At 40.1% G+C, this 21,028-nt stretch overlaps 1 protein-coding gene across 1 annotated transcript; it reads left to right on the forward strand.

Annotated features, from left to right (window-relative positions):
* Positions 1-20,450, forward strand: cyp3a65 (cytochrome P450, family 3, subfamily A, polypeptide 65). Its single transcript, XM_079552653.1, has 13 exons — positions 1-129; positions 1,890-1,983; positions 5,331-5,383; positions 10,427-10,526; positions 12,652-12,765; positions 13,426-13,514; positions 14,159-14,307; positions 14,408-14,535; positions 14,603-14,678; positions 15,791-15,951; positions 16,828-17,054; positions 18,726-18,888; positions 20,095-20,450. The coding sequence occupies exons 1-13, from the start codon at positions 62-64 to the stop codon at positions 20,170-20,172; spliced, it is 1,500 nt and encodes a 499-aa protein (XP_079408779.1). The 5' UTR covers positions 1-61; the 3' UTR covers positions 20,173-20,450.
* Positions 20,451-21,028: the final 578 nt, after the last annotated feature.

Here is a 21,028-nt window from a genome sequence, read left to right on the forward strand (position 1 = left end):
AGCCTCCGTCGACGGTTGTTTAAGGAGCGCAGCCGCGGGGAGAGGAGCGCTCAGAGCCGAGATGGACTTTCTCAACTTCTCCGCCGAGACCTGGACTCTCCTGGTCGCCCTCATCACGCTCTTTGTCACGTAAGTGCGTGGTCACAGGGCTGTACGTGCCGTGGGAAGAATTAGCTTATTAAAAGATTATTATTATTTTAAAAAATAGCTTTATATACAGTAGTATATTATAGTGTTGTTCTATCTATCTATCTATCTATCTATCTATCTATCTATCTATCTATCTATCTATCTATCTATCTATCTATCTATCTATCTATCTATCTATCTATCTATCTATCTATCTATTTATGTATCTATCTATCTATTTATGTATCTATCTATCTATGTATCTATCTATCTATTTATGTATCTATCTCTGTATCTATCTATCTATGTATCTATTTATGTATCTATCTATCTATCTATTTATGTATCTATCTATCTATTTATGTATCTATCTATCTATGTATCTATCTATCTATCTATCTATCTATGTATCTATGTATCTATCTATGTATCTATTTATGTATCTATCTATCTATTTATGTATCTATGTATCTATCTATGTATCTATCTATCTATGTATCTATCTATCTATCTATCTATCTATCTATCTATGTATCTATCTCTGTATCTATCTATGTATCTATCTCTGTATCTATCTCTGTATCTATCTCTGTATCTATCTATCTATCTATCTATCTATCGACTGATGAGCTTACAGCCCATAGCTAAGCCAGTGTAACGCCGCATTTGAAAGCTAAGACCTACAAAACTAAGCATCTTCGTTGTTTTTATTATCACGTTTTTGTCACTTTTTTGTCGTGTTTTTGTTGTAGTGTAATGGGAAAAAAAAGTGACCTAAACATGTCAAATAAGCAACAAAAACATGACGAAAACACAACCAAAAACGAGTCATAACAAGGATGGTGCTTAGATCAGATTTGTCGGTCTTAGCTTTCAAATGAGACTGAGGCAAATCACTGATAACGCCAGACTAACCATATAAATGTCTGTGTCGATAGTGTCATTTTAACCATTTTGCATTTAAAATACCTTATATTTGAGCAGCATCAGCTTCGTGGTTGTATAAAAGCTACGCAGCAGCGGAGTGATCTGCTAGAAAATAGTCCCTCAATATGCGACCGTTTATGTGATGCAAGGTCAGTTATATTCCAAAAATTATTCTGTCAACACAGATATGGTTAGTCTGGTGTTATAAGTGATTTGCTTCAGGTGCACTGTGGAGCGGGTCAGACTGTTTTTAATGCAGGCTAGCTGATACCATAGAAATGCGCTAGCCTTGCATTAGCCTAGCGCCACGTAACTCTTCAAATATAAGAACTGCATGAACTACAAAAAAAAAAATCTCCAGAAATCAACAACACTCTGGATAACTAGGAAATGGGGCCCTATGTCAAAAATCCTGAAATATCCCTTTAAGATTTGAGTAAAGTCGAACAGGACAAAATGCACTGGGTTAAAGTGGGGGTTAAGAGGTTAAAGGGCGGGGAAAGGATGTACAGTATTCAAAAGAGCTTGGCTAAATGTTGGCTACATTGTTTCGTTTTGGAGAACCGTGTTGTAGATGAGACTGAATGTGATGTTTCTGATCTGATTCATCATGCGTCTGCGGCCGTGTCCACAAACTGGTCACTGCTAAAACTGCCAGAATTAATGTGTTTCGGGTTTGACCTGGTTTAGTCTTCACATTCACAAACGACACGCTTAAAGAAACGGAAGGAAAGGTCAGAGGTCTGGACTGTGGGGATTTCCGTTGTCTTCCATTTCTGCTTACTGTGATTATGCAACATTGTGCCATTATTTGTCATGCTGTGTGTGGACAGGTACTTGTACTGGCCCTATGGAATTTTCAAAAAGATGGGGATCCCTGGGCCCAAGCCGGTGCCGTTTTTCGGAACCATGCTGGCGTACAAGAAGGTAGGCGGTTTGTTTCGTAATAAAACAGAATGTGTTTTGCTTAGGGCTGTCACAGTATGAACATTTTACCTCACGGTTATTGTGACCAAAATTATCACCGTTTTCGGTATTATCGCTGTATTTTTTTTTTATGTGTGTTAATATGTTCAGAAAGCATTGATAGTCCTGCACAAACTGAAATAGTTTCAAAAAAGTTTACCAGTGCTTATTACATTTAAAAAAAATACAGACAAAGCCTTATCAAAAGTGCAACTTTTCACATCAAAGTAAAGGAACTAAATCGATGTGTTGTTGATCGTTTCAAGGTTATTACATGGACTATTATTGGTTATTACAGCGCCAGAAACGAAGAAGAATATTTTTGAACTAGATAAACCGTCTATATCAGGAAAATTGTCCTCAGTTTGTGTCCTTCCATGTGAGCTTTTGCTTTGCAGATTTGGAAAATGCCATCAAACAGTGATAAGTCATAAGACTGCGGCGAGAGTGAATCTGCCACCGGGAGCCCCGTAACGCATTGTGCCATTGTGCGGAGGTATCCGGACACGACTTATGCTGGCGGTGGTGCTGCAGCCGCACTATGGGGCGACTCGTTACATTCTCCCTCAACCCAAAGTCCCACATCAGCATTTCAGCTAAAGCGCTAACGTTAGCTTCCTGCTATAGAGCTGTGGGAGACGGTCACGCAGGAGAGTCAGAAGTTCGAAGTATTGCTGCTTTAGAGACAGTTTTTCCTGCACGTTCCGCAAACAGGAAAACTGTCTTCTATCAACTGTCCTTCAGCTTTCTTAAAATACCCATAACATGCCCAGACTTCAGGCTTGTCCTCTCTGAAGGCTGATAGATCCTGCGCGCTGTCGTGTTGGATATGATTCCAGCTTCGAGAAAGTTTTGTTTTGGTTGTAGCTACGGATATTAATATTATTTCAAAAACAAGACGGTAATTATTATTGTCAACATTTTTACCGGGGTTTACCGCTACACCGGTAACCGTGACATCCCTAGTTGTGCTCCTGACCTGCAGTTTTACATCTAATGTATGGGGTTATCAAATGAAATGGCATCTTTCACAGTAGCTAAAAATACATTGGCGCAAAGCATCATGGGGTGTAGAGCTAGCCAAACAAGGGCTCGTTTTGCATGGGTGTCTAATGGCCTGTGTGGCTTCGATAGTCGGTCTTTGAAAGTTTTCTGCTGCAAAACATTTTCAAACAACAATGAGCAAAGCACGATGCGTATGTTGTGTGAAAGAATACACATTTTCATACATCTTTCACAGCCAATCCATTAAAGAGGGGGTATTATGCTTTTTTCAGTCACATAGCACCAGTCTATAGCACACTACAATGATGACCAAACCTTCTGTTGGTCTGTAAATGCAGTAAATTAGAATAACTGCCTTGTATAAAATTGCTCTCTCAAAATGGCTGTAGTGAATGTCTTAAAATAGGCCTCTGTCTCTTTAAGAACCTCTGACCCTTTCCGACACGCCCCGTCCACACGCTGTCTGTGGCATCAGTGGGGAGGGGGTTCTGTTGAGGAGCAGTGGTTGGTTACTCGGCTGGTGACGAAAGCTCGGAGGCGTCTCCAGGAGGTGGGGGCGTTCCTAGGAGGACTCAGGCAAACCTATCCCTAAAATGGCTGCCATCAGAGTTTTTACAGATTACTCAAAAATACGTGAATGTGCCAAGGCAACACTTCAGGCACGTTTTTAGTGAGGGAATGGCATAATAACATGATGTAAAGCTTGAAAAAGTCGATTTTGCATAATACCCCCCCTTTCACCCGCTTTAACCAAGTGCATTTTCTCCAATTCAGTTTAACCCAAATCCAAAAGCTTCTAATCGCGACTGGAGTCATGCCTCATTTGAAAGCTAAGACCAACAAAATGAATCTATGAAACTTTTTGTTCACTTTTCAGTCGTATTTTTTATGCTTTTCCGCCTTTTTTGTCACTTTTTTGTTGCATTTTTGTCATGCTTTTTAATGCTTTTTTTGTTGCATTATCATCCTTGTTTACATCTTGTTTTCACTGCTTTTTATTTTTTTTTGTGATGCCATACTGGAGGAAATGTGCTCCGTTTAGGTGGGGGTTAAAAGGCTAATCGAAACAGTGCCACCTTTAGCCACATCACAATCTATACTACTCTTTGAATTAGAATGACTGGCCAGGCTGGCAAAAAACACTATACTCTGGGTGTTATGTTTTACGAGGGAACCTTAACTCCCACCTGAACCGAGCACATTTTCTCCAGTTTGGCTTTACCCCAATCCAAAAGCTTCTGGAAAAAAGGTGTGAAAATAGCGACAGAACTGAGACGAAAACAAGATGTGACAAAAAAGTGACAAAACTTTGACAAAAAATGTGACAAAAATGTGACAAAAAATTGATTTAAAAAAAAGACAAAAAAGCTACAAAATGAGTTGTATACCCCCCCCCCCAAAAAAAGATGGAAAAAAATCTGATGACGTGAGGAAAAAGATCAATTTAGATGACAATCCCAATAAAAGACAAAAAAATGACAAAAACATGGCAAAAGATGTGACAAAAATTGACAAAAAAATTATTAAAAAAGACAACAAATGTGACAGAAATGTGACAAAAAATGTGACAAAAAATGTGACAAAAAATGACTAAAAAATATTTTAAAAATGACAATAAATGTGACAAAAATGACAAAAAATGTGACAAAATGAGTTGAATACCCCCCCTCCAAAAGATGGAAAAAATCTGATGACGTGAGGAAAAAGATCAATTTAGATGACAATCCCAATAAAAGACAAAAAAAATGACAGAAAAATTATTAAAAAAAGACAAAAAATGTGACAAAAATGTGACAAAAAAATGACCAAAGAAATGATTAAAAAAATGACAATAAATGTGACAAAAAATGACAAAAAATTGATTTAAAAAAAATGACAAAAAAGCTATAAAATGAGTTGAATACCCCCCCCCCAAAAAAAAAGATGGAAAAAAATCTGATGACGTGAGGAAAAAGATCCATTTAGATGAGTTTTGTAGATCTCAGCTTTCAAATGAGGGGTTACACTGGCCTACAGGATTTGGGTAAAGCTAAACTGGAGAAAATGCTCTCGGTTCAGGCGGGAGTTAAGAGGTTAAATATGGTTAAAAGCTCAAGAAAAGAAGTGGACTTTGATTGAAGCCCATAGACAGCCGATTGCTAATACCGTCAAACAAATAAACCTTTATTGGCTCAGAGGGGTGATTATAGCCAGCTTTAGTGTTCGTGGGACCCACCGGTGTAGACGACTGCTTTTTGAAAACCTTTCAGCCGTGGTTTTGATGAGAAAGCTTGTAATACTGTTGCCATTGCTTTGTCCCATAGGGGTTCATGAACTTTGACTGGGAGTGCAGCAGGAAATACGGGAAGATATGGGGGTAAGTGGACACTATGTATATTCATGCATTCTCTCCCACACACACACTCGAGGCAGGAAGAGGAGGAGACAGGTAGAGCCATATAATATAGCCTAATGCATTACCACATGAGCGTTACCATGGGGCTCCTGTCACTCATCCATACCACTCAAATCATATCAGAAGAGCAAGAAATGAAGAGATAAGAAGCCTCAATTGCCGTTTATTTTGGGATCATTATTTAAACCATCTTTAATAATTAGTCCAAGTCCGACAATCCACAAAAATAATCAGCTGCATTATTGACAAGTGACAACAGAGCATTTTATCAATTTAAATAAAGTTCTCTCTTCATTTGTTATGCAGTAAAATACATTATAGTTACATGTTATTGAATAGGTAAACTCAAAAGGTTTTAAATTTCAATCAATATTAATCTTGATAAAAAATAAATAAAAATAAAAACCCCCCCTTGACTTTTTGAGAAGTCCATAGATCTTTGAATGAAGCTTGCAGGCCAAAAAAGTGTGGGCGTCCCTGGTCTACAGAGACTTAAAAATCAATCAATAAAAACTAGCAAACATTTGTTTACATACTGTACTTTGTTTTTTTTGTATAGTTATGGCAGGGGTGCCCAAAGTGCACGTCCCAAAAATCTGAGAAGCGTGCAGGATCCGAAAAACAGTGGACAAAAAAGGCAAAAAGATCCGCACAGCTTAAATGCTCCCATTTTTTTTTTTTTTTTTTTTTTGCGCCACTCGATTGATGTTTCGGGGCGTCAGATCAGCCCTTCATCAGACATGAAGCAAAAGGATGAAACACCTGTATTTGTAGATAGTGTTGGGGAGCAACTAAATACATGTATTTAGAATACATATTTAGAATATGCATTTGAGTTTTTGAGTTCCTAGTTAATAGTAAGTTAATTTATAACAGGTGTTCCCACATTAGTAGTCTTCATTTTTGTCATTATACAATTTTGTAATGACAATCAATGTGAAAGTGTTAAAGGTCCTATTCACCTTATTCCGCCCCGCCTTCTTTTGCCACTTTTTGCTTTGTCTCGGCACTTCCGTTGTACAGACACTTCCGTTGTACAGACACTTCCGGTGCACAGACACTTCCGTTGTACAGACACTTCCGGTCGAGCGCAAGGCCCGCTCTTATCTGATGTTTAGTAGATTGATTTGTGTAAAATGAAGCTTCAGTGCAAATTCAACCTGGAAGACACACCTGCAGCTTTCATTCATCGCCTCATCAACGGCAACCTTCACTAATCATCCAATCACAGAACCAGCTCAAGCCGCACCTTCACGTCAGCCAATCATCGCAGCTGCTTATTCCTCTGCGCAACCGAAAAACGCCTTAGTTTTCGTATAGTGACTGACTTTATCTGGACTTCTCCAGTCCCGTGTTAACAGATAGGAGAAAAGGGGCGGGCACAATTCATGGCGGCGCCCACGTGAGCCTCCGGAATAAGGTGAATACAATGGGCAAGGAATGCGTATATTGTCTTTATGGCGGGGAGCTGACATTGCTGTAATACCACCTCCTGGTGGCCAGGGGTGACTCCAAGAGACATTTGGGATCATTGATTCTTATGGGACTTACCAAGAACAGCCTAAAAGCCTGGCTCCAAAGAGTTTTTCTAAAAATCACTATGACCCATGTGACCACGCTGGGGTAGGTGAAATATTTTTAACCACGCTAGTTTTTGTTTAACAGCCCGAAATTTGGAAGCATGTTCAGTACATTGACTGGCTCCAGAGCCTGTCAATCAACCTCTGGAGCTCTGTGGAGGCTCCGCCCGCCCCACAAGCGCAGGGCTTCACGCCCTTTTGCCCTTTTAAGGAACAGGCTGTGTAAGAGGAGACAGAGCGGCCATTAAGGTTCACATAAGACTCAAGAACCTTTTTCAATGAATGGGGCTGAATGGGACCCGCTCCTCTTTATTATATTATATCTATAGTCCTATATCCTGCAAAATTGACTTTTTGGAGCTTTTAGCCATGTTGTAATCCTATTTCCTTGTCAAAAACACCCCCAGAGTGTTTTTTGGCTTCATTCATGAAGTTCTAAGCAAGCCTCCTGAATCCTGCTCTCTGAGCAGCTGCTCCGCCCTCTCCTGGAAACCACTGAGTTGTGACATAGTGTCAAACAGGGAGAGCCCGACGTCTGTAATGTAATGCCTTGGGCCTGATTTTAATTTATAAAACAGCTTTTTCATTATTTCTGCATCCGCGCTGCCCTGTAGTGAAAACAAACACACCCCCTGAGCGTCTGAACAGATGTCATGTTTGCACCGAAAGTTGTGAAGAAGGAGCTCTTTCTAACCTACTCTGGACACACCTGTTCAAAACCAATGGCCGCTGGCTGCTCTGCTTTATGACCACGACACTAGAGGCCGCCATTGCTCCACCATTGCTGTAGTACCTCCATACAGCCGCTTAACCTGGCTAACACCAGGCTGCTGTGTGCGCTCGAATTATTTCGAACTGCACAACAGCCTGGGGACCATGGCCAAATCTCCGGTGGATTTGGGAACCAATCACAGAGCGAGGAGGGACGGCAAGACGATGACGCGCTATTCGATATACGGAAGCTTGTAGTTTATTTACGGATAATTTTAAAAAATGTTTATTTACGGATCCAACATGACAGCAGCAGACACGATGGTATTTTTTGATCAAGCTTTAGACCTTGTTCTAAATAATTTAGCTCAAAAGTTTACAGCGGGTACGTCATACGTCATCTCATACGATGATATGATTGGCTGGGGCTACGTGCAGACGCATGAGACTTTTTTTTTTTTTTTTTCGTATCGCCCAATAAACGACTATGGACGATCGTAAACCACACCTCTCCTACGAGAAAATGAATTGGTGGTCCCCAGACTAAATATCACTTGTGATTTTAGTCTGGTGTTAGCCAGGCTAACAGCCGCTAGTCCCCTATTAGAAATCAAAACAACTTTAGATCCTGGAGCCTAATTTTTTGGAACTTTCTACAGCTTGATATTTCTCCTGTGATAGTCACAATTTAAGAATCCAGGCAGATTTTCATAAGAAGAATTTTAGAAATTTCGTACTTAATGAGGGTTGGACTGTTAGCATTGGAGCTGCGCAAACTACACGTCACGCAAGGGCCGAGTCTACGGTGAAGATCCCGCCCTTATGCCCTTTTTAGGAACATGGCTCGTCGGAGCTGGGGAGGAGGAGCCTGTAAATCAGCCACGAATTCCCCCTCGAGCGTGCTCATTGTGGCAAACGGGGAGGAGTGAGGAGGAGTAGTCTATTCTTTTTAACAGTCTATGGCCAAAGCGTATACCTGGTCAGACTGGCAGTAGTCAGTGTTGAGATTTTTAGCCAGTTGTCTTCCTTAAAGCAGAATTAAGTAACTTGTTTACCGTAATCTTTTCCGTAGTCCCTTCTGGGGGTGATTGGAGGGTCTTTCATCTCCCCGGTGTCTTTGGCCAGAAGAAAAACGCTTGCAACTTTCCCTTCTCTGACCTGGAGCACCAATACACACTAATGGAATCACGAAGAAGAACTTTAGCAGTGTTTACAGCCAAGTTTGACAAAAGTTATCTCCATTGTCTAATTGGGTTGTGGCACAATATCCCTCTCTCCCTTTGTCTTTTCCGTCAGCGTAGTATTTACTCTCACGGCTAATTAATGAGTAAAAAAAAAACGCAACATGCTACAGCTGTAGTGGCGCTTATGGCCTCTAGGGGCATGAGTTACTTAGTTCTTTTTTAAAGGCCCTTTACCTGATATTTTTATGACAACGAAATTTGTTTTGTCCTCCTTCAGTCCATTGTAAACTCAGTAATTTGTAGAAATAAACACTGAGTTCAAAATGGAATGTTACAGTCACTGTTACCATAGAGCTCCACCATGTTTGTGGGTACTAGTAAACATTTCCCATAGATTATCATCCTCTAAAAAACAGTGTAAAAAGTACTCCATTAGCTGCTGAGTCACTATTGATAAATGCATTAAACACACTGTAGTATCCAATTGTTTTAAAGTGAGCAATAACTATAAAATTTCTATTAGTTTATTCTGAAAAAGGCCCACTGCAAATCCCACAATGCCTAGTATAATTACATCACAATCCTGAACTATATTCTAATGTATTCTTATCAACTTTGTGAATTTGTAAGATAGTCTGTTAGCATTTCTGAGACAGTGACCCAGCAAATTGTGAGAAGTGCTTATGAACTCATACCTGTAAAGAATTTGGAAGGTTGGATTGTAGTAGGAAAGTTAAGAATGAGTTTGGACACTTGGATGAATTTACGTACTCCCACTTTCATTGCTTGTGAACAAAGAAATCTGGTACAGAGCCTTTAAAGCAGAACTAAGTAATTTGTTTACCTTAAGAAATCCTTTCCGTAGTCCCTCTGGGGCTAATACAAATGTTAATGGGATGATTCATCTCAACCTGGTGTCTCTGTCCAGAAAACCACAATTGCAACATCCCTGCCTCCAGGTTGGAGCACCAATACACACTAGTGGAATCACGAAGAAGAAGAAGCTAAAACAGGCTAAAGGGCAAAGCTAACTGCGGGCTAGCGTCACTTAAAACAGTATTTACAGCCAAGTTTGAGTGAAAAAAATGATCTCTATTGTGTAATTGGATGTACTGTCTGTCCCTTTGTCTTTTCTGTCAGCGTAGTATTTACTCTCACGGACAATTAATGAGTAAAATAACGTAACATTCTACGACACCTGCAGTTCTACGACACCTCATGCCTCTAGGGGCATGAGGACATTTAGTTTTCTCATGAGTGTTGCAGTAATCTACAGCAAAAGTTTCAATTTAAGGACTGTTTTTTTCTAGTGATATCAGCGTTATTGAATGTGTAAGTCAATAATAGTCTGTTGAAAATGACAGTATATTACATTATATTTAACAGATTCAAACTGCAACATGTTATACGGCTTGGGACAAAGATTTGTTTTCGGGTCACTCCTGGGCTCCAAAGCAATACCAGTTGAGAACCAGTGCTTCAGGTGACCTGTGTCTCCCTGCATGTCTGACCCTGCGTGTCTCCTGTAGGATTTTTGATGGCCGTCAGGCGGTGCTGTGTCTGACCGACCCTGCCATGGTCAAAGCCGTCCTGGTGAAAGAGTGCTACTCCCTGTTCACTAACCGCCGGGTAAGACCTCATAACACTCGCTCCCATGGACTTTCAAGTGCAGGTGGGAGTTTTCTCCGAGGGTGGAGCTCGTTCACTCGACCTGTTCATTTCTTTCTGAGCAGACACTACAAAGTGTGATGGGCGAGTGAAGCCTTGTGGCACTTCAAGGTTTGCCTGGCAAAATGTTTCGTGAGGTTCGGGCGCTTCAGAGCTACCTCATTCTTGAACACTGACCTTTTGTGGAAAACTTTATTATGGTGACCTCTCATAAACATGTTGAACATGAAGCACTAACACGACCTAATTGATGTGTGCAACAGGCGTGTAGCGGTTTCAATGAATGATCAGATCAATCATAGGCCAATAAATAAGAGAATAAGAGAAATGCAGCACATGTACTTATCACTGATGATTTTCATCGCTATGGACCAGAAAACATCCATGGTTTAGCTCCTCTCCACTCAAAGCTGTCCAGGGCACTAGTGATCGTCTGTTTACAAAACAGGCTCTGACCGATGGACGAGGCGTGCGCTTCTCTTTGGTCCTCATGGTGGGGAGCTGACACCCCCCTGGTAGACACTTTGCACCTCCCTAACACTGATAGAAAGCCTGGCTCCAAAGAGTTTGTTTTTTTCTAAAATATGCCGTGACCCATGTGACAACGCTGGGCTGGGTGTCATGTTTTTAACCACGCTGGTTTTTCTTCTGTAGAATTAAAAGGTTTAAGCCCGAGACTTTGATTGACAGGCTCTGGAGCACGAATGGGGTGGAATGGCTACGTCTATCTCTTATATATTAAATCTATTGCTCTGGATCAGTGCTTCAAAATGATCTGCTTCAGGAAGAGCAATACCAGCTCTGGAGCACTGTTTTTTTTCACACAAATGTACTTGTTTGAGCAAAAAAAAAAGGTACCACTTTATTTTACAGTACCACTACCTTGATACATTGTACATACTTAAAGAGTAACTAAACACCAAATCCACTTTTTTTTGGCTGATAAACGGTTTAAATGGTTGTTGAATAGAGTTAGCTACATGTCCCAGTCAATATTTTGACATTTGGTGCAAACTTGTTCAAAATCTCACTTTTGTGTCTAAAACCGCATGGTTAGCGCCTCTACTGGTTTCACGCAGCAACTACATTTGATTTTTTGCGGTTGGAGGAGAGTGTGTCCACGGCGTCCAGAAAACGTCATCAGTTCTGCCCGTGGTTCTGCCTCTGTGCCTCTGTGGCCCCGCCCACACACGCCTCCGTCACGCAGCAACCAGGACACGCGTAGCGCACACACCGCCTGAGCTCATGAGTCAAACCAGTAGATGGCGCCCCTGCGATGCTCACAGTTCGGCTGAGGTGGTGTAGAGGAATAAATCCCTTAGAAAAGCTACTGTGCGATGCTCTCTCTCTGTTCGCAGTCACTGACAGCGAGCGAGTAGTCTACCGGCGGCGATGTTTTTTTTTTTCTTCCGTAGGATAGTCACTACATCAAGCAATCACAAGTCATGAGAGTGTACTATCCTACGAAAATATAAACCTTGCGCACAGTCGTGACACCTCTAACAGCAGTCTGTCAGTCCTGTCAGATCTAGGGGCTTGGTCTGAGACTGTCAACAGAGCAGACCCCGCCTACACACCCCCTTCGTCTCCCCCAAAGCCTCCGAGACCACCCCTTTCTCAGCAATTTTTGACTTTAGTTTGTGGGTGGGGAACGGCTCTGCCACGCCCGTTTATTTACTCTTTAAATTTAGTGCAATGTAATGAGCTCTGTAACAGTGTGTACCTACTTGTACCTATGGGTTAGATACACAATGGAATAATATGTGTTTGTAGTTTGTAGGTAACCCATAATTAAAGGGTCTCGTGTCCTATTACATTATGTACCTACAAAGTACTAATACAAGTTATTCCATTGTGTATCTAACCCATAGGTACAAGATATTACACATTGTTACAGAGCACATTACATTGTACTAATTTTAGTTAGGAACTATGCATCAAGGGTACTGTAAAATAAAGGAAATATATCTATTGTCTATTTGAAACTCTATCATCGAATTCCTGTACATGCATGCTGCATCATAGCTGTTGCTCTGAGACAGGTTGTCATAAAGTAATCCTGGCACTGTCTTGTTTTCCCGGTCAGAATTTCCGTCTGAATGGTCAACTGTATGACGCTGTGTCCATCGCTGAGGACGACCAGTGGAAGAGGATCCGCAGCGTCCTGTCCCCATCGTTCACCTCGGGACGTCTGAAAGAGGTCCCACATACAATATCATGATCGGGTAAATAAGTACCTTCATGGCGAAACAAGTCCGGTTCGCCCTGTTGGTACTTATTTTCCTGATAATCAGCGTTCTATACATTATCCCGCTTAGTATATGGCCGTTTGCCAACTGAACACACACAAAATACGCTTCGTACACTGTTATGAAGGCCGAAAGGTCTATTTAATGATTTCCGCGGAAATGGTTCCCAAAGGTTTGTGCAAAGGTTTGCTTGGCAACGTGGCTAGGCTAGTAGCAGCAAGGCTAGCTACTTATTGCTAGACTAGCTACTGAGTTGAAGGTGCAGTTGGAGGAATGGTGGTGAATCACGAGCAATTCCCCCAACTTTTCTTGCAGGGACGAGGACAGAGATGGTGTCCTCTACTACTACGTGCGGAGTGATATATAGATATGATTAATTTGACTGTTTAGTTTTCAGAGAGCAAGCAGATTTAAGCAGCAATGTTTGCTCATTGACTCTTTACTTTACTTTGCATAAGTAGCCATGTGCTCTGGGGTTTAGCGACTTTCGTAAACTCCACTCACTGGTATAGTAATCGGATTGAAAAAATGGTTTCCATCAAAAATATTTAAAGCTTCAAGTTAAAAGCACGAGTTGAAATAATGTTTCTTTTCATTGCTCTTTTGTGCAGATGTTCGACATCATGAAGCACCATTCTGCCACTCTGGTCAGCAGCATGAAGAAGAAAGCTGACGCAAACCAACCGTTAGAGTTGAAGGAGTAAGAAAATACCTAATCATTTTTCTATCCATCTTTATTTCTCTAGCACATTTTATGAACACACTGCTGCACGTGAAAACATTACTCTTCATTAAAAGAAAATCCAAGTAAAACCAAACCGATAAATTAAAATACAACAAACTTCAATATAAATAGTAGTGGTCCTTCTGTTATGCTGTCCTGTATGCTGCAACAGCTACCACAACGTATTGCAAATCTATGCTTTTAATAGACGATACACTATACATACACACAATATATTGCAATGGCTACTCGCCACAGTCTCTTAGCCTTTAACCCCTGCCAAAGACCAAGGCCCCTTTGGGGGCTTTATCCCTGACCTCTCTGGTGTGCTCTTTGGCCTTCATGATGTTGTTTAGTGACCATAGCTCTGAGGCCCTCACAGAACAGCTGTAATTATACTGAGAATAGATTACACACAGGTGCCTCTATTTAATGGTTAGGACAAGGTGTGAACATTCTGCAGTCATTAGGAATTAGACAATTTAATGCACTCAGAAAAAAGCTGTATGAATACTTATGCACGCCCCACTTTTCCCCTTTCTATTTTTTGAAAAATAACAGAATCACGTATCATTTTGCTTTCACTTCACAGTTATCTGTTACTTGTGTGTGTGAACCAGGTATTTTGGACCCTACGCCATGGACATTGTGACCAGCACTGCCTTCAGCGTGGACATCGACTCTCTCAACAACCCATCCGACCCCTTTGTCACCAACATCAAGAAGATGCTGAAGTTCGACCTGTTCAACCCTCTCTTCCTTGCCGTTGGTAAGGGGGAAAAGAGGAAATTACAATTTGAACAAACCTCTAGAACATCAAACATGTGGCTACTGTAATGCAAAGAACTTCTGTTGCCCGTTTGCTCCAGCCTTTTTCCCGTTCCTTGGACCACTGTTTGAGAAGATGGAGTTCTCTTTCTTTCCCGCCTCCGTCACGGATTTCTTCTACGCATCGCTCCAAAAGATCAAATCCAATCGGGAGACCAGCCAGCACAAGGTTTGGGGAACTTATTTATTTCTTCATAGACACCGCTCCGATGTGTAATCCGTCTCTCCTCTTTCAGAGTCGAGTGGATTTTCTGCAGTTGATGATTGACTCCCAGAAACACCACGTGCCCAACGACCTGGAAAATGATAAAGGTGAATTGAAATGAGATGCACAAATAAATAAATATACATAGGAAAATGTGTCAAAGCCTTTCAGGGTCGCCACTGAAAAGTCTGAGAACCAACGCAAGAGACAGCTTTAACCTCTTAACTCCCGCCTGAACCGAAAGGATCTTTTTCCTCACGCCATCAGATTTTTTTCCCATCATTTTTTTGTTGGGTATTCAACTCATTTTTGTAATTTTTTTGTAATTTCTTTTTTTTTGTCATTTTTGGTCATTTTTTGGTAAATTTTTGGTAATTTTTTGGTCAAATTTTTATCATATTTTTGTATTTTTTTTGTAACATTTTGCCACATTTTTGTCATTTTTTCCCAACATTTTTGTCATTTTTTCGTCACTTCTTTGTCAATGTTTTCTCACTTTTTTGTCACATTTCCATCATTGTTTTCGTCTCAGTTTTGTTGTTATTTTCACAGCTTTTTTCCAGAAGCTTTTGGACTGGGGTAAAGCCAAACTGGAGAAAATGTGCTCGGTTCAGGTGGGAGTTAAGGGGTTAAAGATAAGAATGATCCTCTGAGTTTCTATGTCCATGCAAATCTGTCATGTCGGTCATTTGGAAGGTAAAAATCCTCCTGTGTTTTTAACCAGAGTAATGAAGTTTTATGTAGGAAAACTTTAACTGTCCATTTGTGCCCTGTATCTAAAGAGGAGTATTATCCTTTTTTAGGTATTTGTTAATGTAAATGATATCTTTTTCACTAACGTACACTTTGTTGGTAAGAAATGCATTAGTTTCACTTCCTGATCCCCTGAGCGAGCTAAAAGAAGCTCCTCTTGTTCTCCATTCAAAAAAGGGGAGAAAATAGGGAAAGTATTAATAAAAATGACGAAAGCTTTTTTTTGATACCATAAGGGTATCGTTTAACAATACCCAGGCCCAGTCACTGCCCACTTTTCTATCCCGTGAGAGCTTTAGACCTCAAGAAGTGGTTTGGTTCATCACTAGATGGCATCCGTCTGCATCAAGAAATGTCCTGCTGTCTCTCTCTTTTTTTTTCTTTTTTTTTTTAATCTTTACTACATTCTGCAAGATAAATACAAATACTAAAATGTTGAAGCGTCTGCACTGCTGTGACCCTCTAGGTTTGAGTGACCACGAGATCCTGTCCCAAGCCATGATCTTCCTGTTCGCTGGCTATGAGACCACCAGCAGCAGCCTGTCTTTCATGGCCTACAACCTGGCCCTGAACCCGGAGGTGATGGAGAAGCTACAGGCCGAGATCGACTCCACCTTCCCCAACAAGGTGCGGAACACACACCCTTTCACAGTTAACAAAGAACCTGTACAATAAAGTTTAAAGTATTCATTATATAGAGAGGCTGTACCTCTTTGTGTTATGGGCAATGAATGGGAGTTACCACAGACCGAAACTTTCATGGATGTTCAAAAACAGCACAAGTACTGTATGTTTGCAGTGGTTCTGTGGTGGTTGCATAGGGTCTAATTGTGAAAGATCATACATAGTTTAGTTTACTTTAGTTTAGTTTAGTTTAGTTTAGTTTAGTTTAGTTTAGTTTAGTTTAGTTTAGTTTTAAGTTTTTGGTTTACAGTCCATGTTTCAAATATTCTAATTTTATGAGATTTTTAATTTGGGGTCAAATTAATAACAAATAAAGGTTATACATTTGTCAATTTCCGTGTATTGAGTCTTATCATATAGTAGTTTCACAGTTTAAATTAAATAACAGAAATTAATGCACTTTTTAATGAGAATTTCTACGAGATTCACCTGTAGATTCTGCCTGCCCTAGCAGTTAGCAGGGTATAGATTCAATTTCTGATGACTTTGTATTTAAATAATGGGCCTTGTCACTAGTATGAGTAGTTTAATATTTGTGGAATTATTATGCAACATGAGCGAAAAAAATTATCACCTGAATTTATTTAGTAAGTACTTATGAATCTCCCGTAATTACTACATGTTCAGCTGTATTATGTGTCCACAACACAGGTCAGTACACGACTTGAATCTACAGAACCATCTGGTAATAGTGTGCTACGTCTTTTCTAAAGTTTTAATCCCCCTGATGTGTTTCAAATGTGCACTGTAATCTGATTCTGGATTTCTAATCATAAATCACAACTCTAATCGCAATTTCAATATGTTCCTTTTGTCCAGGCTCCAGCGCAGTACCAGGAGGTGATGCAGATGGAGTACCTGGACTGCGTGGTGAACGAGTCCCTGCGCCTGTACCCCATCGCCGCCCGTCTGGAGCGGGTGGCCAAAGCGTCGGTGGAGATCAACGGCCTGCTCATCCCCAAGGACATGGTGGTGATGGTGCCCACGTGGCCCATGCACCACGACCCAGATATATGGCCCGAACCGGAAGCGTTCAAACCGGAGAGGTGAGAGGAAAGCAACTATACAGTCTCGGCAGTAAACACTCCTAGACTAGTGTATACTGAAGATCCCACAACATAACAATATAACTTTGAAATTAACCAACAACGTGAAAAAAGAAAAAAAAATGGTGATAATGGGCAGCCCTGACGACGACCACTGCGAAAAGTCCATGGGATCGGACATAGTATAAAACTTGCTAACCCTGTGGTTTGTCCATCAACAAATGTATGTGAGATTTGTACTTAACCTGATTTTCAACCTTGGGGCAGGAACTCAAAACGGATCCTCAAAGCTTAATAAAACTTGTCTAAACTATGGATTCATAGAATCCATCCTAATAAAGGTGGTGGAATTTGAATAATAAATCAGTACAAAAATGCGTTAAACTGATTCTTGCAACAATATGTATTAATAAAACTAAATAAAGTACCTCTTGTTTCTTAAAATATTGTAGTTTATAGTTAGCCTGGGAATGCTGCTGTCTAGGGACCATGGCGAGGGATGGCAAGACGACGACGCGCTATTTGACATAATTGTAGTTTGTTTACGGATATCCAACAGATCCAACATGACAGCAGTGACTCCATATTTTGATCAAGCTTTAGACCGTGTACTATATAGTTTAGCTCGAAGGTTTACAGTGGGTACGTCATACGTCATCCAATACGATGATGTGATTGTCTATGTGCGGACGCATATCATAGACATTCGTAGCGCCCAATCAACGACTATGGACAATCGTAAACCACACCTCCTACGAGATAATGAATTGGTGGTCCCCAGACTAAGTATCACTATTTTGTCCCGCGATAGCCAGGCTAGTTTAGAGCAGTGGTTCTCAAACTTCTTGCTTCAGAAATATTTGACCTTCCATTAGCTCTGAGATAAAGAGCCTGATCTTTTTTTTATTTATCCAGGACAAAACTAATTGAGATTAAAAGTCTCTTTTTCAAGAGTGTCCTGGCCAAGATTCAGGGGAACAAGTTTACACACAAGTTGCAATTGCACACATATAATCACAAATAAACATTGCATAATAAAATCAAGATAATACACTCAGATAAAACGGCTACATATAAAAGACTTTGTCTCTAGAATTTTCAAAAGCGATTTAAAAGTATGAAGTGACACAAGTTCTTTTAACTCCTTCTGTAGCTCATCAATCTAAAGGCCTTTTTACCCAGTTCTGTTTGCACCCTGGGCACAGAGAGCAGGAGAAGGTCCTGAAAGAGCAGGCTATAGCAGCTGTTGCTCCTCAGCTCAGTGAGCTGCTGCAGATACGGAGGGACAAGTCCAGCAATACATTTATTAACCAAAAGATATCAATGTTTCAATCTACGAAACGACAAAGATGACGCAGTGTTGAGTCAACGACCTCATGTTTGTAATAAAGCGCAGTGTCCAGAGCACGCAAAGAATCAGTGGAGGCATTCATATATATAACGTCACAATAGTCCAAAACAGGCATAAAAGTAGCATCACAAGTTTCTTCCAACTGGCAAACAGTGCTTGCGTGGCCAGGGCGCCGCAGAAACGTGATCAAAACACCAGCATGGGCGCCCCCTCCTTCATTTTCAATCTTCTTCATCCCCGGATATCACAAGTCTTAATTGTTTATTCATGTATCCAGTGCATTATTGCTAACATGTTATGCATTCTTCGTGTTTTTGTAGGTTCAGCAAAGAAAACAAAGACAAGATTGACCCGTACACGTACATGCCGTTTGGTATTGGCCCCAGGAACTGCATCGGGATGCGTTTCGCTCTGGTGATGATGAAGCTGGCTATGGTGGAGATCCTTCAGAAATACAGCTTTGCTGTTTGTAAAGAGACTGAGGTATGACCACGCTGCAGCATACACACTGGAACACTGCTAAACGGAATCTTGAAATAAGTGTAAAATATAAAAAATAATTGTGAAATATTCTGGAAATAGACCAATTTCTAGAAATTAGTCTCTTAAATTACTGACAAATTGACCTAAGATATTTACACTTTAAGATAAAAGAAATCAACACAATCAAAACTAGATCAAACATCTTAATTTAATCAAACTGTTGTAGTTGTTTTATCTTAATATAAGTGTAAATATCTTGCTTCATGGACAAATTTCTTAAAATTAGATACTCAAATCAAGGACAAATTTATGATTATTCTGATTCACAATCGTAAAATCACAATATTTTCTCTCACAACAACCGTGACTCAAAAATGTGAAATCGTGACATCCCAAATGGCAACTTAACGGACGATTTAGTTGCCAGCTTTCTGCAAAACTATTTAACAGTGGAGTTTGAGGGATATCAAGACTATATTACTTTTTTTTTCGCCTGAAAATGAATGAAGTGCATTAAAGCCACACTGCGGAACATTCCAGTAGGGTTGCAAGGTTTATCAATATTGAATTGCAATCAAGGTTTTGGCTACTGCAGTAACCTAACCTCATCCCTGACCTCAGGTTCAGCTGCAACAGATAAAAGTTTGTCTGTGTTTCCTTAGACATATTCTAAAGAGTTTAGAATTAGACTCTGTGATTCCATGCCAGACTTATTTGAGTCATGTGGCTGTCCCCCAGAGGTACTCACATAAAACTAAGTATTTTTGAAAGTAGATAAGTGTGTGTTTTGATGTCATCAATGCAGCAGTTTATGTGTTTAAATGTATCGAATCTAAAAATTGCAAATCCAATTTCAATATTTACAAATTTACAAATAGGTTTTTTATCAAAATCATGCGGCCCAGATAAATAAACCAACAATTTTGAATAAAGCAAAATAAAGCACTTGGAAAATAATGTAAACTGTGTAGCTCATGTTTGCGTTGTCTAAGCACGGAGATGGCGTTGAATTAATTAGGACTAGGATTTTTCACTCGGGTGCGCACGCGTCTTTATTGACAATTTTTATATTATGTAATTAACGTGGCTGTTTGAGTCCAACGGTCGACCAAAACAAACTCTGCCCTGTCAAAGATTACTCTGTTGTTACCTGGGCTATAAAGTTCCACACTTCCATTTCACTTCACTTCACTTTTATTTTTGCAGATCCCCCTGGAGATGGACGTTCAGGGTCTGCTGGCACCAAAGCGACCCATCCAGCTCAAACTCGAGCCCCGTTCCTAATCGCGATTCTTACTTCAGTGTGTACAGCCATGATAATCTAATTTTACTTTATTTTTCTAAGATAAGATGCACTTTTATCAGCTACTGCCCACATTCCACAGTTCTGTGATCACTAAGATTAAGACCTGTTTTTGCACTACCTTTGGTCTGAATGACACTTTTATCTTTTGGCCTAGTATCTGTTTGCAATAAAGTGTTTACTCTCTATTGCTACTTTAAGGGATTGAAAATTAACTCTTTTATGACATTAAAAGCAAAGAGTGCAGATGCAGTACTTTCAGTTGTCATATGAACGGCTAAATAAAAAATGTTTTCAGCCTGGATTTTTTGTCGAGGCCTGTGTCATGTTGGTTTATCTGTTTCATGGCGTTGATTTGATTTTTTGGCGTCTTCCTGCTCGATATATTAACCCCTTAACTCCCACCTGAACCGAGCACATTTTCTCCAGTTTGGCTTTACCCCTTCTGGAGAAAAAGCTTCTGGAAAAAAGCTGTGAAAATAGCAACAAAACTGAGACGAAACAACGATGGAAATGTGGCAAAAAAGTGACGAAAAATTGATGAAAATGTAGCAAAAATGTCACAAAAATGTCACAAGAAATTAACAAAAAATGGAAGAAAAAATGACAAAAATTTGACAAAAAATACAAAAATGTGACAAAAATGTGATAAAATTTGACAAAAAAATGACATGTTAGCAAAGCCTTCATCCCCACTGCTGTCAGACTGTACAATAAGACTGTAAAGTAACATGTCGTTAGCCACAAAGCATAACTGCCTAAGTCATTTTGTATTGTTAAAATGGCAATAAGAGAAAAACAATGTGTTTCCTATAAAACGTCTTTTTACATGTTTTG

The sequence above is a fragment of the Gobius niger genome (assembly GCF_951799975.1).
Source record: "Gobius niger genome assembly, chromosome: 3".
Lineage (NCBI taxonomy): Eukaryota > Metazoa > Chordata > Actinopteri > Gobiiformes > Gobiidae > Gobius > Gobius niger.

Bases quoted from the DNA above. Each gene is read 5' to 3' on its own strand.
- cyp3a65 (XM_079552653.1), top strand. From the start codon at position 62: ATGGACTTTCTCAACTTCTCCGCCGAGACCTGGACTCTCCTGGTCGCC. The intron at 1,984-5,330 runs GTAGGCGGTTTG...TTTGTCCCATAG, and splicing joins CCATGCTGGCGTACAAGAAG to GGGTTCATGAACTTTGACTG. The intron at 14,679-15,790 runs GTGAATTGAAAT...GTGACCCTCTAG, and splicing joins CGACCTGGAAAATGATAAAG to GTTTGAGTGACCACGAGATC.